The sequence below is a fragment of the Paralichthys olivaceus genome, chromosome 14 (assembly GCF_024713975.1).
Source record: "Paralichthys olivaceus isolate ysfri-2021 chromosome 14, ASM2471397v2, whole genome shotgun sequence".
NCBI classification, from domain to species: Eukaryota; Metazoa; Chordata; class Actinopteri; order Pleuronectiformes; family Paralichthyidae; genus Paralichthys; species Paralichthys olivaceus.
Window position 1 is genome coordinate 10,164,512 of NC_091106.1, and position 20,480 is coordinate 10,184,991.

Sequence of the window (20,480 nt, forward strand, 5' to 3'; positions counted from 1 at the left end):
GCGTGATAGCAAAACAAAAATAAAAACACTGGAGCAGAATATGAGGAGTATTCAGTGTGAAACAATAGGAGGATGGTCTGTCCTGTTACTGGATTTGGGGAGCAGAAGGTGAAAGGTCAAGGTGAGAAAGAGACATGACAATAAGACACATGCAGATAAGAGGTGACTATTAAAGACAGACTTCCTCTGAGGATGAACCAGAGAGGCTTCACACACACAAACATCCACACTGAGCTCCTGGTATCTTTGATTTAAATAAACACATCATGATTGTTCTGGTGATTATAAGTCTGCTGCAGGAGCTTCTTGCTGTTGCAGGTAAAGGTGAGTGCAACATTTCTTAAGTAACATTTCCTCGTTTTAAGATTATTTATTGTACTGAGTTTCAGTTAAATATCTGTGTTCATATGACTCCTTTGTTTGTCCATTTTGAGAATGTATTGTTACTTTTTCATTACTTTTGACTTCCCTAACCATTTTATAACACTCTGCACCAAGTCAATTTATTTCTACTTAATATGGAGAATATTTTTTTTAAATATATACAAAATCAAATTTAAATTTTTTGTTTAAAAAAATCTAAATAAATAAATAGAAATAAATCTAACCCTAACCCTGGGTAATAAATGTATTTCTTTGGGACTATTCTAAGCTGTGGATTAGTACACAGTTGATGCCGCATCCACAGCAGCAATATATTGGATTAATGCAAAAACAATAAAGACAATTGGACAATAATGACACAGAAGAGAAAGATTGATCAGATTTCAGAAAAATAGGGATTATTTTTTGCAAGATCAAATCACTGATTTGTTTTTTTTATACTATTCATTGAGGACAAGAGAAATAGAAAACATCACCATCTTATTAACATTATTGTTTTTGCAACAATAATAAGAACAATAAGGTTGAGTCTTCACCATCATCATCTTCATCTGTACAGATAAGATGCAGGGTTCTGACACAAGTCAGACACAGCACCACGTTCCCTTAATAGCCATATTAAGCTATTCAAGCTCCATCTGGAAGGTTTAACGCCTCCATTTAAATACACGCACATGAGTCAGCTGTGTCCTCTGCCCCCCTCAGTTGTACGTCTCCAAAACCGGTCGTTTATTCTGTGAGTGGGCCCGGGCCCGTGGATTGATCCCTCTGCTTTTACTGGAGCAGCAGGTCGTGACAAGACAGACTTGTCCATTAGTGGATTAAATCATTTATGGTCTTAAAATTAGTCCCATAGCACACAAATGTGTTTTTGTAGCTTTCAAGATCCAAGGTGCTATCAGTTAATTTGACTTGCGGAATGTGCAGTACGTGTTTGTGTGTTTTAATGCTTCAGCTACGGGAAGAAGAACAGTTATTGTCACAGTAAATGTCAAGTCCATTAGTGGTCAGGCAGATAGTTATTTTCGTTCAACGTATGAGTAACAGTGTTAATATTGGGAGTTTATGCAGAGCAATCCAACTAAATGGAAAGCCCATAGAGTTATAGTGGTGGTTACTGCTGCACTAAAGTGTCACTGAATGTGCTGGTTGCTTGCCCTCATGTTTCCTGGCTTGTCACAAAAGACGCTTTACTGCCGAGCTGATCAACCTCCTGCTGTTCCTCATCCCAGACGACTCTCTCTGGCCCAATTTGCACTTAACCATCATCAGCTCACGTCTCCTTCTTTTCAATTTGTTTCACATCCACCTCTTAATTACACTGTTGACAGGGCCTGAAGAAGCGAGAGGCCATTGATTGTTTTGCTGCACTTTGTTTACTCTGCTCGTTCAGTTGTTTTCCTGATTCAGCACGATAGTGACAAGAGTCACCACAGACAGAAATTGCAGGATAAAGAGCTGTTTGTGGACGGTTTGTTGGCTTTTAGTCCAATTAGAATTGACTGTGTTAGAGTTTATCATGGAGATCCACAGGTTTGCCTCACGGCACAAGAGAAGATTTATAGCTTGTCTATGGACTGAGCTGACATTTGAAACCGTCCAAAGTAATTGAGGGTGTTTCCTGAAATTAGCGTCACTACTAGTAGATCATTTCTCTAAAATAACACACAAAATCACTCTTATGGTATTTAACCATGCAGATAATGTTATTTCAGAGATATTAGTTGGGTCTTTCTGTTTGGTGTTTGCATGTTCTCCCAAACGGTGTGGGTTTCCTATGAGTACTCCTGCTTCCTCCCACAGTCCGAACACATGCGGATAGGGATTAGATTTACTGAAGGCTCTGGATTTAAGAGGTAAATGTTTATGTGAATGGTTGTTTGTATGTCGGCTCTGCAATACGCTATAGCGACCTGTCCAGGGTGTACCCCATCCATCATCCAGTGAGGTGCACATTTAAATTCTACTGTAAGAGCTCTAACTTTGAGCAAAGCCACTTATTGGATATATTTTGACAGTGGTTCTTTGGTTAAGCACATTGTGTACTTAAAAAAAACAAATTGTCATATGTTGTTTGTAAGTGGAAAAACAGACAGGGCCCCACCAGTACCCACCCCTGGATCCGCCCCTGGGCTCCATTTTCCACCGTGACACACAAAAGGATAGTTGGTATTCATGAAGGGTAGATGGAAGATTTATGTTTCTACAGGATCTGGAAGTCCCTATGAAAACCATGGCAGTGATTTCTGGGTTACTCAGAGTTAAGGGGGCAGGACTTTGGGAAAGGTTTCCCTTTCACAGATGGAGAAAGTAGTCAGATAATTTGTTTGAGTAAAAATACAGGCTCAATCCCTGATATCAGACTGTTGTTTCTCTCTATGACTGCACTGGGATCCTATACATTGTACACCCATTCCACTCTGACCTATTTTAAAACACACTTACATCATGTCCATATTTGTTCTTGTTCCATTTTTGTCATCCCACCCTCATGCCTCAGCCTTGGACCCGTGCTCAGCCTACATCAGCCTGAATGAACCCTGGAGGAACACAGATTACCATGTCAACCAGTCATCTGGCGTGCCGTTGTGCGACAGCCACATGTCCGGAGAATGGTACCGCTTCACTGGCATGGCCGGGGATGCCATGCCCACCTTCTGCGTCCCTGAGAATCACTGTGGCACCCACGCTCCCGTCTGGCTCAACGGCAGCCATCCTAAACCCAATGAGGGCATTATCACTCTCCAAGTGTGTGCCAGCTTCAACGACAACTGCTGTCAGTGGAACGCCAGTGTAGACGTGAAGGCCTGCGTCGGGGGATACTTTGTGTACCGCCTACCCAGACCCTCAGTCTGCTTCCATGTGTACTGTGGCCGTGAGTGCATGATATGTAACATTTTTTAAATCATATATTTGCATTGGTTTTCATTTTCCTGTCCTGCATGTATGTTTTCCTGTCCTGCACAGATTTTTATGATATCTGCGATGAGGTTGAATGTGCAGGCCCCAGATGTCCAGAGTCGGACTGCCGCTGTGCTCTTGGAACTGAGCTGGGACCAGACAGACAGACATGCCTGGGTGAGACAGAAACACAGGCAGGAAGAGAGGGGATAGATAAATTGTCAAAGATAAGATGAGAGAACATTGGGGACAGACAGGCTAGAAAAGGTTTCTGAAAAACAATACGTCAATTCATCACCTATTATTTTGACAATTAAAATATCCATGTTTACTTGACATCATGAAGGGGCAGTACGAGCAAACACAACAAAAACCAATGGGATCAAGTGATTAGTGCAAACAACAAAGTGCATATAGATATTTTTAAATAGCTTGGACTGCAGCTTTTTAGGAGCTTTCAGCTGCACCTTATAGTCTTCATCAGCATCAGTATCACTCCACCATGTTCATTTGAATTGATTTTTAAATGGATATATTTAACTATTAATGATATAAAAGTGGATATGAATAGCAGATGTTATAGAAGTTTTCGTTTGATACAGGTGAGCTGTGAAGAATGTTTTTGGCTGGTTTGGTTACACTTCTGCAACCATTTATCCATTACAACATTTTTAGATATTAGTATTGTTTCATTAATTTAAGCTATTCACACTGTTTATCAATCACTTTTGACTCATTTGTCCTTTAGCCACAAGTGTTTTGGGGAATGACACGAACCCGCTCTTCATGGGCACGTGCTTCACTCCCCTGTTGGTGAAGTAGCAACATAATTATTTTCCTCTGTTCAAATGTAAGGTCACCAAAGTCAGAAAGAAAAAAACTTGTACTGCTCTTTAACAGTGGTCTGGCAGCTACTTCCTCATCAGCTACAACCTCATCTCTGGAACAAACGTTAGAGGTTAACACTGTCAAAACACCAACACCATAACTGGGCCCTTAAAGTGGACTGCATAACTTTCTTACGAAACTATTTCATAATGCTTTGCAATTTTTAGTAACTGCTCCTTGGTACATTTTACCAGCACCTCCACACTTGGAGACTGCACAAAATCCTCCGTGGTAGCCATCTTTTCAAAAGAACAAACCCAGATAACTAACTGTTGAAGACAAAAAGCCAAAGCAATCCCAAGTTACTAAATCACTGCCCCGCAGCTCAGGCCAGACATGCTGAACACAGTTTACAACCTGGTGTACTTTTCTTTTTTTAAATTCACCTTTGGAATACCTCTCCCCTGACTAACTGCCTAACCATTACTAACTACCTTCTCTGGACCCTAGTCTTCATGCATTTCATGATGGGTGTTTTAAACACAAAACCAATGACCAGGTAAAGCCCCAGCTATGCTGTTGCTCACCAGATGGACATGGACGTGTACCCAAGACACGAAGTCAAATCATGTTTATGCACAAAAATAACAAACAAAAATAACAAACCAACAGGCCCCCCAGAGAGACGCTGTTGCTTATTCCTACCAGGAGAGGTAACTCCAAAAGTAAATCCCTGTAAGCCTCACACCAGGAACAAACTGTTTAAATAAACCAGCCTCTGGGTTCAAAACCAGCCCCCATTTGTTACACATTGACTGTGTTGTGCAACAAGTAAGGAGGAAGTTCATGGTAATCACTTCTAGTCAGTTCAGTGCAAAGAAATAAGAAGCAAACATTTATCAAGATGGTGTCCATGTGGTGGTGGACCTGGGGAAGGAGAGCCAGTCTGCAGCCATCTTAAATACTGGTCAGCACAGGTGTACCACATCCCTGCTGATTACTATGGTCTGAACCTGAAACACAAGCACGACCCCTAGACTAATGTAATCAACCATTCTTTGCCCACCCTTCTGTAAGGCCCATGCTTTTAGCAAGATCCATCTTTCACACACTGCTCAGGTAGCTGACTAAATATTTGGATACTTTCACATTAAAATTCAAATTAGATCATAATGTCAGTTTTATCCAATTAGCTCCTCCAGTGCCCGTACCCCTTACAAACATCACTCTAGTGTACCACTACCTCATGACTTCTACCACAGCTGTTCTATCTCATGCCTACTCGAGTCTGTTTAGTCAGTTGCAGTAGTGTAGTGGATATGTTTTGTTGCAGGTTAAGTCTCCAGGATATGAAGGTAATGTCTTCAAACACGACCCATGAGCATGTGTGTATGTGTGTGTGGGTGGGATGGTACACCTAATGATGGGTGACGAGCGAGCACTGGGAGCCTATAGCCAGTTTGAGAACAGCTATTATCTCATCATTCACCCATCAACCAAATCTTCTTCTCCCTGTCTCAGAAACAGCTTTCTCATCCCTCCATCTTCACTGCCTCCTCACTGTGTCACACTCTCATTCTTTTCTCTCCTTTTATTCAATCCATCATATATACACACATATTTTTACCAGTTCTGCTTGGTATTATGAAATCTGTTTTAAAGTCCTTTAAAGTTGATTTATGAGCCTCTTCCCTGAAACACTAAGTGAATTGCCTTTGCGGTAATAAACTCCATCCATCTGGTACTCAGTCGATTAAAACAAGACTCATCTGATCGTAATATCTGACCCCGGTGTGTTGCCTGTCCTGTGTTCAGATGTAAATGAGTGTGAGAAGGGCAATGGCGACTGTGCCGAGATGTGTGTGAACACCAAGGGCTCCAGGCGCTGTGAGTGTGGGCCGGGCCGCGTGCTGGATGAGGATGGACGCCACTGCAGAGGTACAATTATATTTGTATATGAAACACCAGCTGAGACAGTTGAACCAACCAGGGGAGCACACTGTGTTCTTCAATATTATTTTCTTTTCTCTATGTGGCCTTGTGCAGAGATAGCAGGCTGCCACGTTAACAATGGAGGCTGCAGCCACGGCTGCTCCTCGCTGCTGGACTCCTATCAGTGCCACTGCCCCAGAGGGCTGGAGCTGGGAGAGGATAAACGCACATGTCAGGGTGAGTGTGTGTGTGTGTGGGTGTGTGTTAGAAAGGTAGATGCTGCAGTTAGATAATCAATCACATAGTGATGCAAGATGACACTCAGCTACATGCTTGTATTAATCTGAAAAGATGCTCTGGATAGTAGAGATTTGACCAGAATGGATTTCCTCAGGCCATAACTTATATTTCTAACATAGTGCTGATTATATATCTTTCAGGGAGGATTATACTGGTGGTGGATAACTGGACTGATGATAAGACGACTGATCAATACTTTCCTACAGACATTCTGTTCAGGGAATGAGACACTTCATTTAGTCATTTGGTCAAAAAGATACTTTGATATTGATATTGAAATCAATTATATCTCACAATGTTAACGAAAGGAAAATCTGAATGGTTCTTCCTTCACCTCATTATTCCACAAAGTGTTGTGGGAATTAATCCAGTAGGTTTTGCGTAATCATGCTTACAAACCAACTAACTATCAAACGGATAGGGTCCTTTGCGAAGGTTTAGATGTAAGAGGCTGGAGCTGGATGATGATATGACTGAACTCATTAATCAACTAAGTAATTGATTAATCATCTTGCTACCACAGTTACAAAATGTTAATTGGGATGTTAAAAAATGACAAAATCAACAAACTCCTGGATGTTAGGTAAGAGTCAGGCCGATGTAATTTAGTTTTTCTCTCAGTTAAACATTTTTTAATCTCCATCTTTGCTTTTACAGTTTTTTTTACAGCTCTAATTTAGGTTGTGTGTTATGTTTTCATCCAATCCCATGGTTGTGATGCTGGCCCTTGTTATTACATCCATGCACAGTGTCATGACATATGTGGTGTTTCTCTTTCCTGCAGTGCCAGTCCAGTGTGAGTCCAACTCTATTACTGTGTCGGTCCCTAAGGACCTTGTAGGAGGACTGGAGCTCTTCCTGTCCAACTCGTCTTGTCGAGGTGTCTCCAATGGCACGCACATCAATCTCAACTTCAGCCTCAAGACCTGCGGCACCATGGTGGAGGTCAGAGACGTCAAGTTAGAATTCTTGAATGTGCACAGGTCTCAGGAATATTTCGATTTTAATTACAGTATATTTCAGAAGTGGGTTGTGTGAGGCTGTCAGTGGAAAAGCTATTAAAAGTGTAGTGAATGTTGACCCTCAGGTGACAGACAACAAGATTGTGGGGACCAACCTGGTGACAGGCCTTCCCAAGAGCAGCCCTGGTAGCAGCAGAGACTTGATCGTCCGCACCAGCAAGTTGGTGCTCCCAGTCACCTGCGAGTTCCCCAGGGAGTACCATGTGTCGGACGGATACCAGGCAAGTCTGCGCAGCTCAGCCCTGCAGCTGGCAGGCCACAGCGAGGGCGTCTTCCCCTTCTCCCTGGAGCTTTTCAAGAACGCTGAGTTCTCAGAGTCCTACCGCACCCCGCCACAGCTCCGCCTGCAGGACTCCCTATTCTTCGGGGTGGAGCCCAAGGAGAGACTGGAGGGCCTCTCAGCACTGGTGGAGAGCTGCTTCGCCACACCAGGCCCCAAAGCTGACCAGGCTCTCAAGTACTACCTCATCAAAGATGGGTGAATAGTTTTATCTGTTGAAATGCCACAACTCATCATGATATAACAACACTGCTGAATCAGTGTTTGCATAACTGTTTTAGAAGAAGAGATGTCCATAAACAAATTAAATAATAAATCAATATTCAAGCTACACCCAGTGTCATGCAGGTAGATTTTCCTAAAAAGAAGAATCTACTACACAGAGAGTGATGGGTCATGTTGTGGAAGATTTCATGACCATGAAGTAAATAAAATGAAATTTTTATTTTTTTCTCTATACCATATCAAGTCAGGTAAATAATTCAGTTTTATTTGCCCACATATTGAGATAATAATGATAATTACTTTATTTGTATAGCATGTATTTGTATAGCACTTTTTAGTACAAGTAACAAAATACTTTACAAGAAACAATATGAAATTCACCAACAATCAGAACAATAATATCAACCTCCACTGTATTAAAGTGGAGGCAGAAATCTCAGTAAATAACCTGAACAAATAAAAATAAAACTGCATGGTTCTGTACTAAAATAAGTGCTTTTTTATCATTTGGATTAACCTTCCCTGTAAAGTGTCTTGCTTATGCAGACACTAAAAAACTGCTGAAGTCTGACTTTTTAATATTTTCCTATAAACACCAGAATCGCTTGTAGTTGTGTAACATTAATAATTCCTTTAATAAATGTCATGGATCTGACCCAGCTGCGGTGTTTGCACAAAGACTCAGCATCAGCCGCTTGACAGTTATAGGACAGGAAATCGCCACTCCTTGAAGGAAATGTCAAATGAAAAATGCCACTGGCCTCATACTCTGATTAATGTGGAAAGAAAACAATCATGTTTTTAGGTAGAAAAATCGAAACGGCCTTGTTATCTGGGGAACACTTACTTCTGGCAAACTATTTCGCCCCTGGATCCAGAGTTAGAGTTGATCGGGCTGCTCCCTGGACACCGAGACAGAGCGTGGCTGTGATCTGTCTTCACGGTTTCCTATTAGAATGCAGCAGAGTTTCAAAGCCTGGGGCCGGCTAAACTTAATGAAGTGGCTTGTTAGAAATACATACGGGTCACTGAGCACTGTGTTGAGATCTTATGCCCTCATGGCTGCATCTCCCCTCTTTGTCTCCCTGCTCAGGTGCATCTCTGATGAGGCGGTGACACAGTACTCCTCAAAGGACCAGCTCTCTAAACACTTCCAAGTCCCTGTCTTCAAGTTTATCGGCAAGGACAACCAAGTGAGTACAAGGGGCATGCTGGGAGCCAGGTGGGAAGTGAGTGTGTGTGTGTGTGTGTGTGTGTGTGTGTGTGTGTGTGTGTGTGTGTGTGGGCGTATGTCTGCATAATATAAAGACTGTGTCCATGGACTGAAGTGAATTATCAGTTTTTTCTCTATCTCTGCCTCAAATATTCTTTGTTTCCTCTGTTTACAGCAAGTGTTCCTCCACTGTCAGGTGTTAGTGTGCGGGTCAGGAGACTCCCGCTGTGCTCAGCACTGTCGAGGACGTGTCCGACGGGAGGCACGGACCAGTGACCCTCAGGAGCAGCACACGCTCACTGGAGGCCCCATCTTCATCCTGCCTTAGTCATGATGCTAACACTCAGCCAGGAACACAGCATGAGAACAGGCCAGCAGCATATAGGGCAGAATTTATCTGCGGGTAGGAGTTCTTAAAGATTAAAATGAACTAGTAATGCTCCTATCTTCCAATTTTGCATTTTGAAATTCACAGTCCCAATAATGCACTAGTTCACGCTCATTTCTTCTGTTTTCTTTTTTACCTCTTGAAAATCACCGTGTCACCTTAATATTTGACTTTAACTTAACTCTGGATAAAAAAAAAGATGTTCACATTTAATTTTATTTGGTATTTACAGCACCAAACAAATGTAGGTATATACACACAGACGCTGAGTATCTCATTTAAAATCCCACGTATAAACATATACATGCAGATATACACACTCCTCTCTTCTCCACCTCCAGTGTCCCTCACATCACTTTGGATTACTCAATTTCTCTTTAATGCATCTGAGTGTGTGAGTCTCATCCACTTTGCCTGGCAGCACAATTTACTGACATTAGAATGAATGGCATTTCTATTAGAAATCATTCTGAGGGGCCACAGTTCATTTGTAACAACTGCAGCATGAGGGATGTTTTTCTGGGTCACACTTTCAGGCATTTCTCAGGCTTGATTATGGCTTAAAGATTTGGTGGATTTATGAAAATGGTTTATATTTCACATCATCACTGACTTGGAAAAATACATGTGATACATACGCAGATGCTTCTTTTTTTTTTCTTGACTCATATGCTCGGTATAATCAATGGCCGGGGAGCATGTCACACATTACAGCATGGTGGAAAAGAGATGTCGGGGCGCCGTGCCTGGAAATTATGCACATCCCTGCTTCATCACTCTGACAGTTAATCTAGAATTAATCAAGTCAGTTAATCTGCAATTAGTCGTGTATTTATCCATACAAAATAACAAATAACATACAAATAACTTACACCTAACATTAACACAGTATAGCTGTAATAGGCATCACATTTTATCTGATGCAGATTTGAGGTTTGAGCAAACTAGTCTAATAAACGTCAAATAGCAGCAAACACTGAAACACATGTGCCATAATAATGATCCTGTGTCTTTCTGTCTAGACCATATTAATCCAACCACAATATCCTCCCCATCAGGAAATTAGTTTGGAGTAATTTATGGTAATGGAGTCATAGGGGCCAAAACATGGCCTAAAAATGAAAAAGAAAAGAGTGGAGAGTGTAATATGCATGAGTGATTCATTAAGATTCTAAAAGTCACAACCAGACACTTAATATTTGTTCGTAATTTCTATGAATAAAACCCAAGAAACTGTTCATCTGCATTTTCCATGTATGTCTTTTTTATAAAACTCTGACTCATGAGAAATATCTCCTCTTTGACAAAGAAACCTATAAATACTCAGAATAATCTGCGGCTAATGAGGCTGGTTATTTGCTCGTGATAGTGTCCATGCAGGGGTCGTCTATAGTTTTCTGTATCACAGTTCATCCCTCTCCTCGTCCCCGCAGACGCACGCTGCCCTCTGGCTGTTCATGTAAGGCCTGCAGCCCAGAGTCCCCACTGTTTTGTGAAGGACGTCTGCCATGGAGTCACAGGCTGAGAGGAGAAGAGAGAGAGGGAACAAAGAAAGAGAAAAAGAAAGGAGGCAGAGATAACACAGAATTGTTATCATATTCATAACATCATATATATTTTGCGGTGGTGGAGACAAATTCAGATCCTTTGAGAATACTCCTCTACAAGTAAGGATCCTGCATGAGTAGAAGTATTTCAGTAAAATGTACTTTATTATGTACTTTAAACTTATACTTTTTCATACTTCAAGTATGAAAAATAAAAGTGCACTATAATGCTTTGCTATTTTATGTGATGTTTTTGGATTCATATTGCTGCTGCTTTGTACTGCTGAAGATGTTTCTCTATATGTTGAGTTCTTTAATTACAGTTGAGTAGTTAATACATAATATTCTATTAGATCATCATATGTTTGTGAGAACCATGTACCTCTAGAAAGTTAACTATTCATGAGGTCTGAAAAACAGCCTGAAATACATAAAGTTTATCCTTCAGTGTATCACAAACATTCAACATTAACACACCCAGAGACATGTGGTTCATACTGACTTCTGCAAAGTGACTAAAGCTGTCTGACAATGGTATGGGAGTAAAAAGTACAATATTTGTATAAAGTTGCATAAACATAAAGCACAAGTACCTCAACTATACAGTACTTGAGTAAATATACGTAGTTACTGTCCACCACTGATATTTTGCCACAGTACAGTCAAGAAAAGGGGAGGAGTAACTATTTGCAAACTTCTCACCTTGTACCTGCGACACAAAGCCCAGGCTCTTCCTGAGGTCAGAGCAGATGTCGAGCAGACACGAGCGAAACACAGCATCACAGTCGTTCTTGCTCGTGCCGCAAGTGTCGTAGCACATGTCGAGCTGGTCACAGCATTTTGTCATGACAGGGACCCCGAGGTCGAGCTGTGAAAAGAAAGAACTTTATTGTGTCAGTGCAGCACTAATAGATCGAGCATTTTTCTAAATCAGGGGCCATGAAGGGGCCACAATTTACACAGACAAGCCAGTTATATGTTAATCAAACATGTACAGCTCCTGGTGCAGTAAAGCCTCGTTCACACTACATGAGTTTCAGCCCAGTTTACCCACAAAAGCACTGATTGGTGCTCAATTAGCTAAGTGTTAAGTCTTTAGAGGTTCGCCATTCTGATCAGATTTACAACCTCCTGGAAATCTTGTCAGAGTCTGCGACTACTCAAGCCAACTCCAGCCACTCAGAGCACAAGAGATAACCAGACTGTTTGTCGGATTCAGTGTGGCATCAATTTGTTTTTCTTATGCCCAAGCCGCTCTCTATTCTTTCACCGCCACTAGCTGGATGTATCATTCTACAGCAGGATGATCACCAGATTCACTGTTTTCATGACTTAACGTAGTTTGGAGACCAGTTGGAGGATTGTGTAGTGTGTGACCCTCTGTTTTCACCAGTCATATAATGTGAACTTATGCGAAATTGTCATATTTATAGTTAGTATTGTTAGTAAACAACTATTTTACAAAAGATTACTGACAGGACAGGGGCACTTCAGGGGCCCGTCAGTTTTTAGCCCCACCTCTGGATCTGCCCCTGTCCTGCTAATTAGTTCAGTCTGCTAATACAGATGTATTATATGGGTTTAATAGTGTAGTTATGGGCTGTTGGTGCTTGGAAACAGGCCACCTACAGCTTCATTCACCTGGAATCCCACCAGAGACGAGCTGCAGCCATTGGGCTCCGGGAGCTGGTAGCCGGCGCGAGGCCGAGGAGTTTCTCCTAAAAGAACAAAAACAAAGAAGTGAGCTGAATGTGTAAACGTGAACAAAGTAATGTCATCACGTCCTCCCAGTCACAGGATATCTGTGTTCTTAGGTGTTCATCTCTTCAAAGATAAGATGTAACTTCTGTTTGAGAACATCAGTATTGATTGTGTAACTGTAGGTACAGTCTGATAAACAGAACGCAGGCAGGTTTCAGTATCAGCAGCTTCAGGGCAGAGTACGTTATCTTGGATCGAGACATTAGTGGTTGATAAACTGACAGAAGCATTGATTCAATCTGCAAGTTCAAGTGAGCTGATCAAATAAACACACATGAAGACAACATAATAATGATTGGAAATCCTGCTTTGGAAAAACCTGAACATCCATTTGTCTCTGTGTCTCCTAAATGACTTTTTCCCCCGGGACACTTAATATTAGTTTTTTCTCTGAAACTCAACACTCAGTCTTACCATATCTGCAGCGGTACTGGCACACACCATCTTGACCCCCCACCAGCTCCACCAGGGAATCAAAGTATCCGTGCATCGTCTGGAAACTATTCCTAATCGAGTGGAGGCCCCAACTGCTTTTATCTTCATTAGCTGAGGGTGTGTCCAGGGAGCGTTTTGTCTCGACCGGTGTGATCTCATTCCCCTCTTCCTCAGGGGAAGGTAGCTTCTGGGTGACAGCTTCCTCAGCGAGGGCCTCCTCAACGAGGGTCTCCTCAGGGAGGGTCTCCTTAACAAGGGCCTCCTCAGTGGGGGTCTTCTCAGGGAGGCTCTCCTCAACGAGGGCCTCTTCAGCGAAGGTCTCCTCAGCGAGGGTCTGCTCAACAAGGGCCTCCTCAGCGAGGGTCTCCACAGCATTGGAGTCTCCGGCAGGTACGTCACTGTCTGCCCCCGGCTCTTCAGCAGCGGCACCATCTGCTACGAGGACATCCACTTCATTGTTGTCAGCTGCTGGTTGATCCACTGCCAGTATTTCTTCTGCCTTCTCAGCTGCAGGAGCATCATCCTCCTGTTCCACTGGAGCAGCAGTTACATCTTCTCCAGCTGCATCCACAGAGGCAGCTGCAACAGCACCATCACTAAGAGCTGCTGGATTTACAACAGGGGCCTCCTCCTCCTCCACTGTCTTCTCCTCCTCCACCTCCTTTGCTTGAGCCTGGTAGTGGCCTAAAGTGGCACACATGGCAACAGACACGCAGAGGAGGAGCAGGGCCAGATTTCGAAGCAGCATGGTGTTAAAGTGGTGGCAATCCAGGCAGAGGAAGCTCCACGCAGGACGAGGTGTTGTTAAACAGTGAGGGACAAAAACACACTGTGCCACTGGTGTCTCTGTCAGCCAGAGAGCAGACTTTGACCTGTGATTAGGTCCCAGCAGACAGCGAGGCACTCTATCACGTCAGGGGCAAAGGTCACCCCATTATCAATCCTAAGAACTCTTATTCTCTTATTCTTCTAATCTACTCATTCCCTGTGATTCCCTATCACATTCAATTGATGCATTTTTATCCACAAAGCTATAATTGAAGTTTAATGACACGATCCTGGAGCAAACATTTTTTATAAAAGTATTCCCTTTAACATTTGACGCCTCGAGTGCTGGCATTTCAGCCTGTGACCTTTCATCAAGATATCACACACTTCAAACGATCTTCAGTGGGTTTTGATAAAGGTCACACTTCAGCACTGAGAATACGTTCAGAGACACAACTAAACATTTTCATGTTCATTTGTCGAGAGAGCATTGGGTGGATTTTTCAGACTAACCTGCTCTAATGCAGACGTCACTGTGTACAAGTCTTTTCTAATGTGCACCTGCTGCCCTCTGGTGTTTGAACTGTAATGTGCATCCAATACTGGAAATTGAATTGTTCTTTTCGGTTTGTCCTCCCCAAAAAGAGAGGTTTGTTTTTCTGATACCAGCAGTAAGTTCTGATAAGGGAGTTTTTCTTCCACTGCCTTTGTGAAAATGAATATCAATGATTTCCTTTTGCATCATGGATCCATACAGAATAAATCAGAAAAAGGTGGCTGATAATATGCAGAACTTTTGTTCAGTTCATTAGAAAGTTAAAGTTTGTCATATTAACAAATACTTACAGGGATGTCCTGGGTCACTAAAACAAATATACATGTTTGAAGTGTTAAACTTACTATTGTTCTTTCACAGTAAAGTGAGTGGAAACTGTGAGACCTGAATTCCTCTTGTATGAAACACCACATGTGCATGTGATCACTTTGTCTGAATCACTTCTAAAAATAAATGTCAGTGTTCACTGCTAAAAAAAAAGAGCAGATTAAATTCCAATTTCAAGGTAATTGCTCTAGTTGTGCTCAAATATTTTCATTTTTATCATTTATATGACACTTAAATTGTATTACTCCACTACTTCAATATGACAGCTATGGTAGAATAATATTAGTCTTAATACTAGTATATCAGAAGTTACCGAAATGAAAGTTTTAGTATAACATGATTCTGTAAAATATACTGCATCATTAGAGGTCAAACTATACAACTGTGTATAAAGTAGCAAATATTAACTTCACATCAGCCTAATGCAACATTTAAATCCTGTAAGATGTCTCATTAGTAACAATTGCAATAGCAACAGCTATGATCTGATCATCTTCTGGTAAAGACTTAACTAAACTAAACTGAAATGAGAAGGGGGTGTAATCAAGTTGTTGCTGGTTGTCAAAGATGTGAAATAAATAAATAAATAAGTTGAAAAACTTTTTATTCAAATTACACTTTAACAAATTCAACCTGTGTGACTTTATAGTAATCTCTAGGGACGATTCTCTGGTTTACTTGTTGATGAAGCTATTTGCTCTCTGTCTGTAGATCACTCTGTATTTCATTCCACAGTGTCCTATTGGTAAATACAGAACAGAGGAGAGAAGAAGAAAATAAGAGTCACTTGATCTCTGTAATCAACAGCAAAGTCCTGCAATCAGCTGTGACATCAGTGCAACATTACATGTACCGTCTTATGGTCTTGCTTGACTTCTCTCTATTCAGCACCATGTTGATTTTGTGCTCCAGATTCTTTAGGGAAAAATACAGAGTAACAAAAAACATCACCCTCTATTATGTAGCAGGAAATGCATTTGAAATATGTCATGGTTTGACAAATGTGATGATGTGGCAGGAAAAAGGTCAAACTCTCTTGCCTCGTTGGTGGCCTTCAGGCGGGCGTTTATCGCTATCAGTCTCACTCTTTCTGACTGGAGGAAAACAGAAAAAGAGGTAAATATAATCTTTAGTTATATAATTCACAGCAATTTATTTCTAAAAGAGGGCAAAGGCCAACATATTCCGAGGATAAGCAGTCTATCTCCCAGCACCTTTAGGTGTTTGATGTGTTTTTCAGTGGCGGTGGTCGTAACAGTAGACACCAGCTTTTCCTTAATCTCCTCCTCCAGCTGCTGGATCTCCCTCCACATGATCAACACCTGGAGCCTCTTGACTTGCACACTGTCGCTGTGGCTGAGAGAGGTCCCACTGTCCGGCAAGCCTGACAGAGACGCATTTGTCCAAACACAGAGGAACACAAGCATGAATGCACTGTAGTGACTAATGCATGTGGAGCTGTGTGTTTGTATCTATGTGCATACACACCCCTGCAGACATCATACAGTCACAGCTGACTCACGGACACTACAACACTCGCTTTATGTCTGATGACATGACAAAGTGATTATTTGCTCAGTCTATCCACAGACTGAACAAATGTGCTGTTGCCCTGCAGGGTAATAAACAGTACAGCTAATGCTTGGATGTGGTTTACCAATGATTACATGTACCAATGTAGTCTTGAGACTTACTCTTCATGGCACTGTCCTCTGGGCCTGTGAGAGCTGGAACATTGTGTGATTCATTTCGGACTCTGGGATTAAAAAAAGAACAAATATGCTTAAACTAATAGAATGGACCATATGTGTGTGTGTGTGTGTGTGTGCGTGTTTAGAGAGATCCTGGCAGTACCGTTTATTCTCCTGTAGAGCCCTCCTAGCCTCCTGCTCCAGCCTGCAAACCTCTTTTTCAGCTTCATCCAGCTCCATTTCCATTTCTTTGCATCTGCCAAGATCTTCAAGTGAAACATTCAGCAACTGTGACATAGGAACAACAACAACTGTCAATTATGTCCAGGCCTCATGATGCTCTTTACATTGAAATGTAAGTGGAACTATATTACAGGTGGCAGTCCTGGTTCAGTTCCTAATGGACATGTGGCCTAAAACTGAATGACAGGCCTTGTAAAGTTTTATCTTTAGTCCTTTTAACTGATCATGATTTTAACTTTTAACTGATGCAGTTTTTTTATATTACTCTAATTTTGTAATTTTAAAATGTTGCAACATCAGAGATTATTTTTCTTTTTTTCTTTCATGTATTTATTTATTAATTAATACAGTTGTATTTAAATGTACAGTATACTGAATATATGTGCGGTGTACTTTACCTGGTCATGTGGTGCAGACTGTGAATCCATCATGTGGTTGACATACAAATCATAATCTGTCTGGAAGATAAAAATATAAACAATATTTGTTTATATTATTACATGTGTGGTGTACAGATATCCAGCTATGTTAGCATATGACATTAAAGTTACTGTGATATACTAGGCACTATTAAATTATACATTTTGTGATATGCATAAATAAATAATAAAGCATAATCCAAGTTCTTCATCGTTGTATCCTGCCATGACTGGATAATAATGTCAACCTGTCTACTCGATACAACATATGAATACCAAGCAATGAACAAAACATGTCTTACTCTGACATATTTCTTATGAATGACGATAATGGACCTGTTGCCCTCTGACAACCTCCCACCTGACACATCCTGACTGGGGTCCAGTGGTTGCTCCACTTCCACACGCTACACCAGGGACTCACTCTCTCTTAGCGCTATTACGTCTTATGGCACATGCTAAAAATGTGCTAGTGGGTACAGAGGAAATGGAAAAACCTTAATTTCCCTCAGGATGCGTCCAAATACTGGCGAGCTTTCACATACATCATCAAAGACGTCACTGAACACCGCAAGGCGGTCTCTGCTGGGCCAGCTCTGCACTGACAGCTTCTTCAGCTCCTGGATATGACAGGAACACACACACACACCACACATCATTAGCAAGTTAAAATGTGCGTGAGAATCTGTGCATGTCTTTATTCATGCACCTTCTGTAAGAGTGTTGAGAGGACATTACAGAATTACCATCTCATTCAAAATGGACAAAGTGGAAAGCCTGAAAGTTAAAAACTAAAGTGTAAAGTGATGGTTTGTGTGCATCTCACCTTTTGTAGCTTCCTCTCGTGCATTTCTGCAACATTTCTTCCAGCCCAGAGGTCCTGCTTGGCTATAAATTCCCTGCAAAACCATTGTTTTGTCTTAAGATGGTCTTCATTATTCAGTTCTCCGTGGTCAACATGACTTGAGCAAAATTGTTGTTTCCCCTCAGGATCGGATGAGGATTCAGGTTTTTTCTGGGAAGAAGCTCTCAGCTTGGACGGCACAGGGTTTGAGGAACAATGAACCATCTCAGGTACACAACCATCTTCTCTTCTGCCTGCATGTGGTAAGCGATCAGTCTGGTCTTGTCTCGACTCCAACACCTCAGACTCTACCAAATTAGTGCTGGCAGTAAACTCTGAAGGAGACTCTCTCATTTCTTTGTCCCTCACAACAGTCAGTGTCTTTATTTGTCTCCGCTGGACTGTCAGAGGCTTTAGGGTTTCTCCTTGGCTCTGGGACATCCTCCAGAAAGGCTGCTTTGTGTCCATATGAGGCCGGTTCGGGCTGCGGGGCCCCAGATGACCTGAGCAGGAGGTCAGGGTGTCAGCCCTCTGAGCAGCCTCAGCAGCCTGCAGCAGTCTGTGGACGTCGGCCCTGAAGCTCCCAGGCTTCGGCCTGCTGCTGCTGGACATGACTGAAGACACAGATTCATTCAGTTGTGATTCACCGAAGTGATCACCTAATGTATAAGACATTACACACTATAAATACATACATATGCATCATAGCAGGCATGAGATGTTGCCATTAAGCTATAGATCATTTCAATAAACTGCATTTACAGAAAATATAATAAACAAATATATTGTTTAACTGAATTAACTAACATACAGTGGGTGACTTTGAAATAATAAATTGATGTTATAACAACAGAAACATGTGAAAACAAACTATAGTGAATCCAGACAGTTCCCAAACAAACCACTTCCGCGTTCGTAAGGCACCACAAAAACAAAACGAGCGTCGTATTTTTTTCTTTTGCGTGATTTAAGTAAATGTGTTAATGCGCAACTGGAGCGCAAAAACAAAGTGGACATAAAGAAAGGATAAGTAATAATCCCACCGGTTATCAAACTGTGTTTTACATCACGACTGAAAATCTTCCTTCATCAGTGTTTCCTCTCCTCGGTTGCCAGGGAGACCGACACGCGTAAGCGTTGCGTTTAGAGCCTCGTTAATAATCGGACCCAAGAGCTTTAAGTTGCGTGTGATCTCACCTGAACCTGCAGAGACAAGAAACGGAAGTAAAAACCAGGACGCGTTTGACACGTAGTGCAAAGACAACCAAGGATTAATGAAAGGACAATAAGAAGAAAAGCAACTAAATAGGAATCAGCTAACTAAACTTCCAGCAAGTCACGAGTTAAATTGTTGTGGCTGACTGATAAAACTCACGTGATTAGAAAAGATATATATATTTTTTATGCTTCAATTATTTGATATGTATGATTCAGTCCTTGAAAAATTCAAAAATCAGACACAGTGGAGTTTATTTTAAAATCTAAACTCTCCACCACATAGAACCATTACCCTCATTGTCACGTTTAAAAGTCTTTAAAATCAATTTTCATTGATTTTAACATGTGCTGTTAATTTTCTACTATTCTTTCAGCCACGGATTCCTATATGTTTCAATGTGTGTTCTTTGTTTTAAATCAGTTTGCTGTGTTTTAGTATGTTTGTGTGTTATCTGTCCCTGCTCGTGTATATTATTTGAAACTTTTTAAATTCATTTTTTCCCATCTTGACCAGAACTAAAAGAGATATTGTATCTCAATGTGACCTTTCTGGTTAAATAAAATAAGTAGAGTATAGTGTCACCATCTGCCAATACTTTTATTCCACTTTGTTGTCTTATGTTGAGCATGATGCGTACTGGTGTCTCACAGAAAAGGGTGTTCACACCATAGACTGTATATAAAGAGGTTCACACACAAAGTGAAGCTGATTCACCAGGCTTCTTCTTAGTCATCCATATCATTATTAGTGAACCCCCACCCCCCTGGGACTGAATAACCAGTCTGCAAGTCAGCAGACTCATCACTGCTGCTGCTGCTGATGTCAGTACCATCATCTAAGTTCATCAGATCATCTGACCTGGATCCAGAGGCAAAACAAGGTGACAAGGTTAAAAAATGGTTTCCAACACTACAAATGACAGATCCGTGTTTTGTGAATTCATTAATATGTAAAAAAGAGTGACCAACAAACACAAGTCGTCTTATTTTGTGGTAGCCTGCCCAGACGTCTCCCTGTGACGAATCCTTTGCGCACAGTAACCCAATTACCAGATGAATCATGTAAACATTGGTTATAGGGGAAATCCTGTAAATGCTTTAATCAAACTATTATCTTAATTGGGTTATTCACAATGATTGGCTTCTTGTGTGCAAGTAAACACACAGTCATGAGTGAAGCCGGTGCTGGAAAACAGAA

General features: G+C 41.4%; 3 protein-coding genes across 8 annotated transcripts; 1 reads left to right on the forward strand and 2 right to left on the reverse strand.

The window, feature by feature from the left end:
* Window positions 1-179: 179 nt before the first annotated feature.
* oit3 (oncoprotein induced transcript 3) lies at window positions 180-10,711 on the forward strand. Of its 2 annotated transcripts, none has more exons than XM_020097664.2 (9): window positions 180-324; window positions 2,885-3,259; window positions 3,352-3,462; window positions 5,929-6,051; window positions 6,160-6,282; window positions 7,130-7,290; window positions 7,433-7,845; window positions 8,966-9,065; window positions 9,261-10,711. In XM_020097664.2, exons 1-9 carry the CDS (start codon window positions 267-269, stop codon window positions 9,411-9,413), a joined length of 1,617 nt encoding a protein of 538 aa, XP_019953223.1. In that variant the 5' UTR covers window positions 180-266; the 3' UTR covers window positions 9,414-10,711. The 2 variants fall into 2 exon arrangements, with proteins under 2 accessions (XP_019953223.1, XP_019953232.1); XM_020097673.2 differs by having other exon boundaries at window positions 190-318.
* A 4-nt stretch (window positions 10,712-10,715) lies between these two features.
* On the reverse strand, window positions 10,716-15,314 carry pla2g12b (phospholipase A2, group XIIB). 2 transcript variants are annotated; one of them, XM_020097684.2, is made up of 4 exons: window positions 13,196-15,314; window positions 12,650-12,738; window positions 11,723-11,888; window positions 10,716-10,994 (listed from the first exon to the last, which is right to left on the reverse strand). In XM_020097684.2, exons 1-4 carry the CDS (start codon window positions 13,962-13,964, stop codon window positions 10,876-10,878), a joined length of 1,143 nt encoding a protein of 380 aa, XP_019953243.2. In that variant the 5' UTR covers window positions 13,965-15,314; the 3' UTR covers window positions 10,716-10,875. The 2 variants fall into 2 exon arrangements, with proteins under 2 accessions (XP_019953243.2, XP_019953252.2); XM_020097693.2 differs by having other exon boundaries at window positions 12,662-12,738; window positions 13,196-15,310.
* Window positions 15,315-15,454: 140 nt separating this feature from the next.
* On the reverse strand, window positions 15,455-19,254 carry LOC109631808 (uncharacterized protein C6orf118). 4 transcript variants are annotated; one of them, XM_020090807.2, is made up of 10 exons: window positions 19,108-19,254; window positions 18,047-18,678; window positions 17,718-17,840; window positions 17,200-17,259; window positions 16,722-16,846; window positions 16,562-16,623; window positions 16,082-16,251; window positions 15,908-15,961; window positions 15,721-15,782; window positions 15,455-15,606 (listed from the first exon to the last, which is right to left on the reverse strand). In XM_020090807.2, exons 2-10 carry the CDS (start codon window positions 18,674-18,676, stop codon window positions 15,558-15,560), a joined length of 1,335 nt encoding a protein of 444 aa, XP_019946366.2. In that variant the 5' UTR covers window positions 18,677-18,678; window positions 19,108-19,254; the 3' UTR covers window positions 15,455-15,557. The 4 variants fall into 4 exon arrangements, 3 of the variants coding, with proteins under 3 accessions (XP_019946366.2, XP_069395089.1, XP_069395088.1); XM_069538988.1 differs by lacking the exon at window positions 19,108-19,254 and adding an exon at window positions 18,967-19,098 and having other exon boundaries at window positions 17,766-17,840; XM_069538987.1 differs by lacking the exon at window positions 19,108-19,254 and adding an exon at window positions 18,967-19,096.
* Window positions 19,255-20,480: the final 1,226 nt, after the last annotated feature.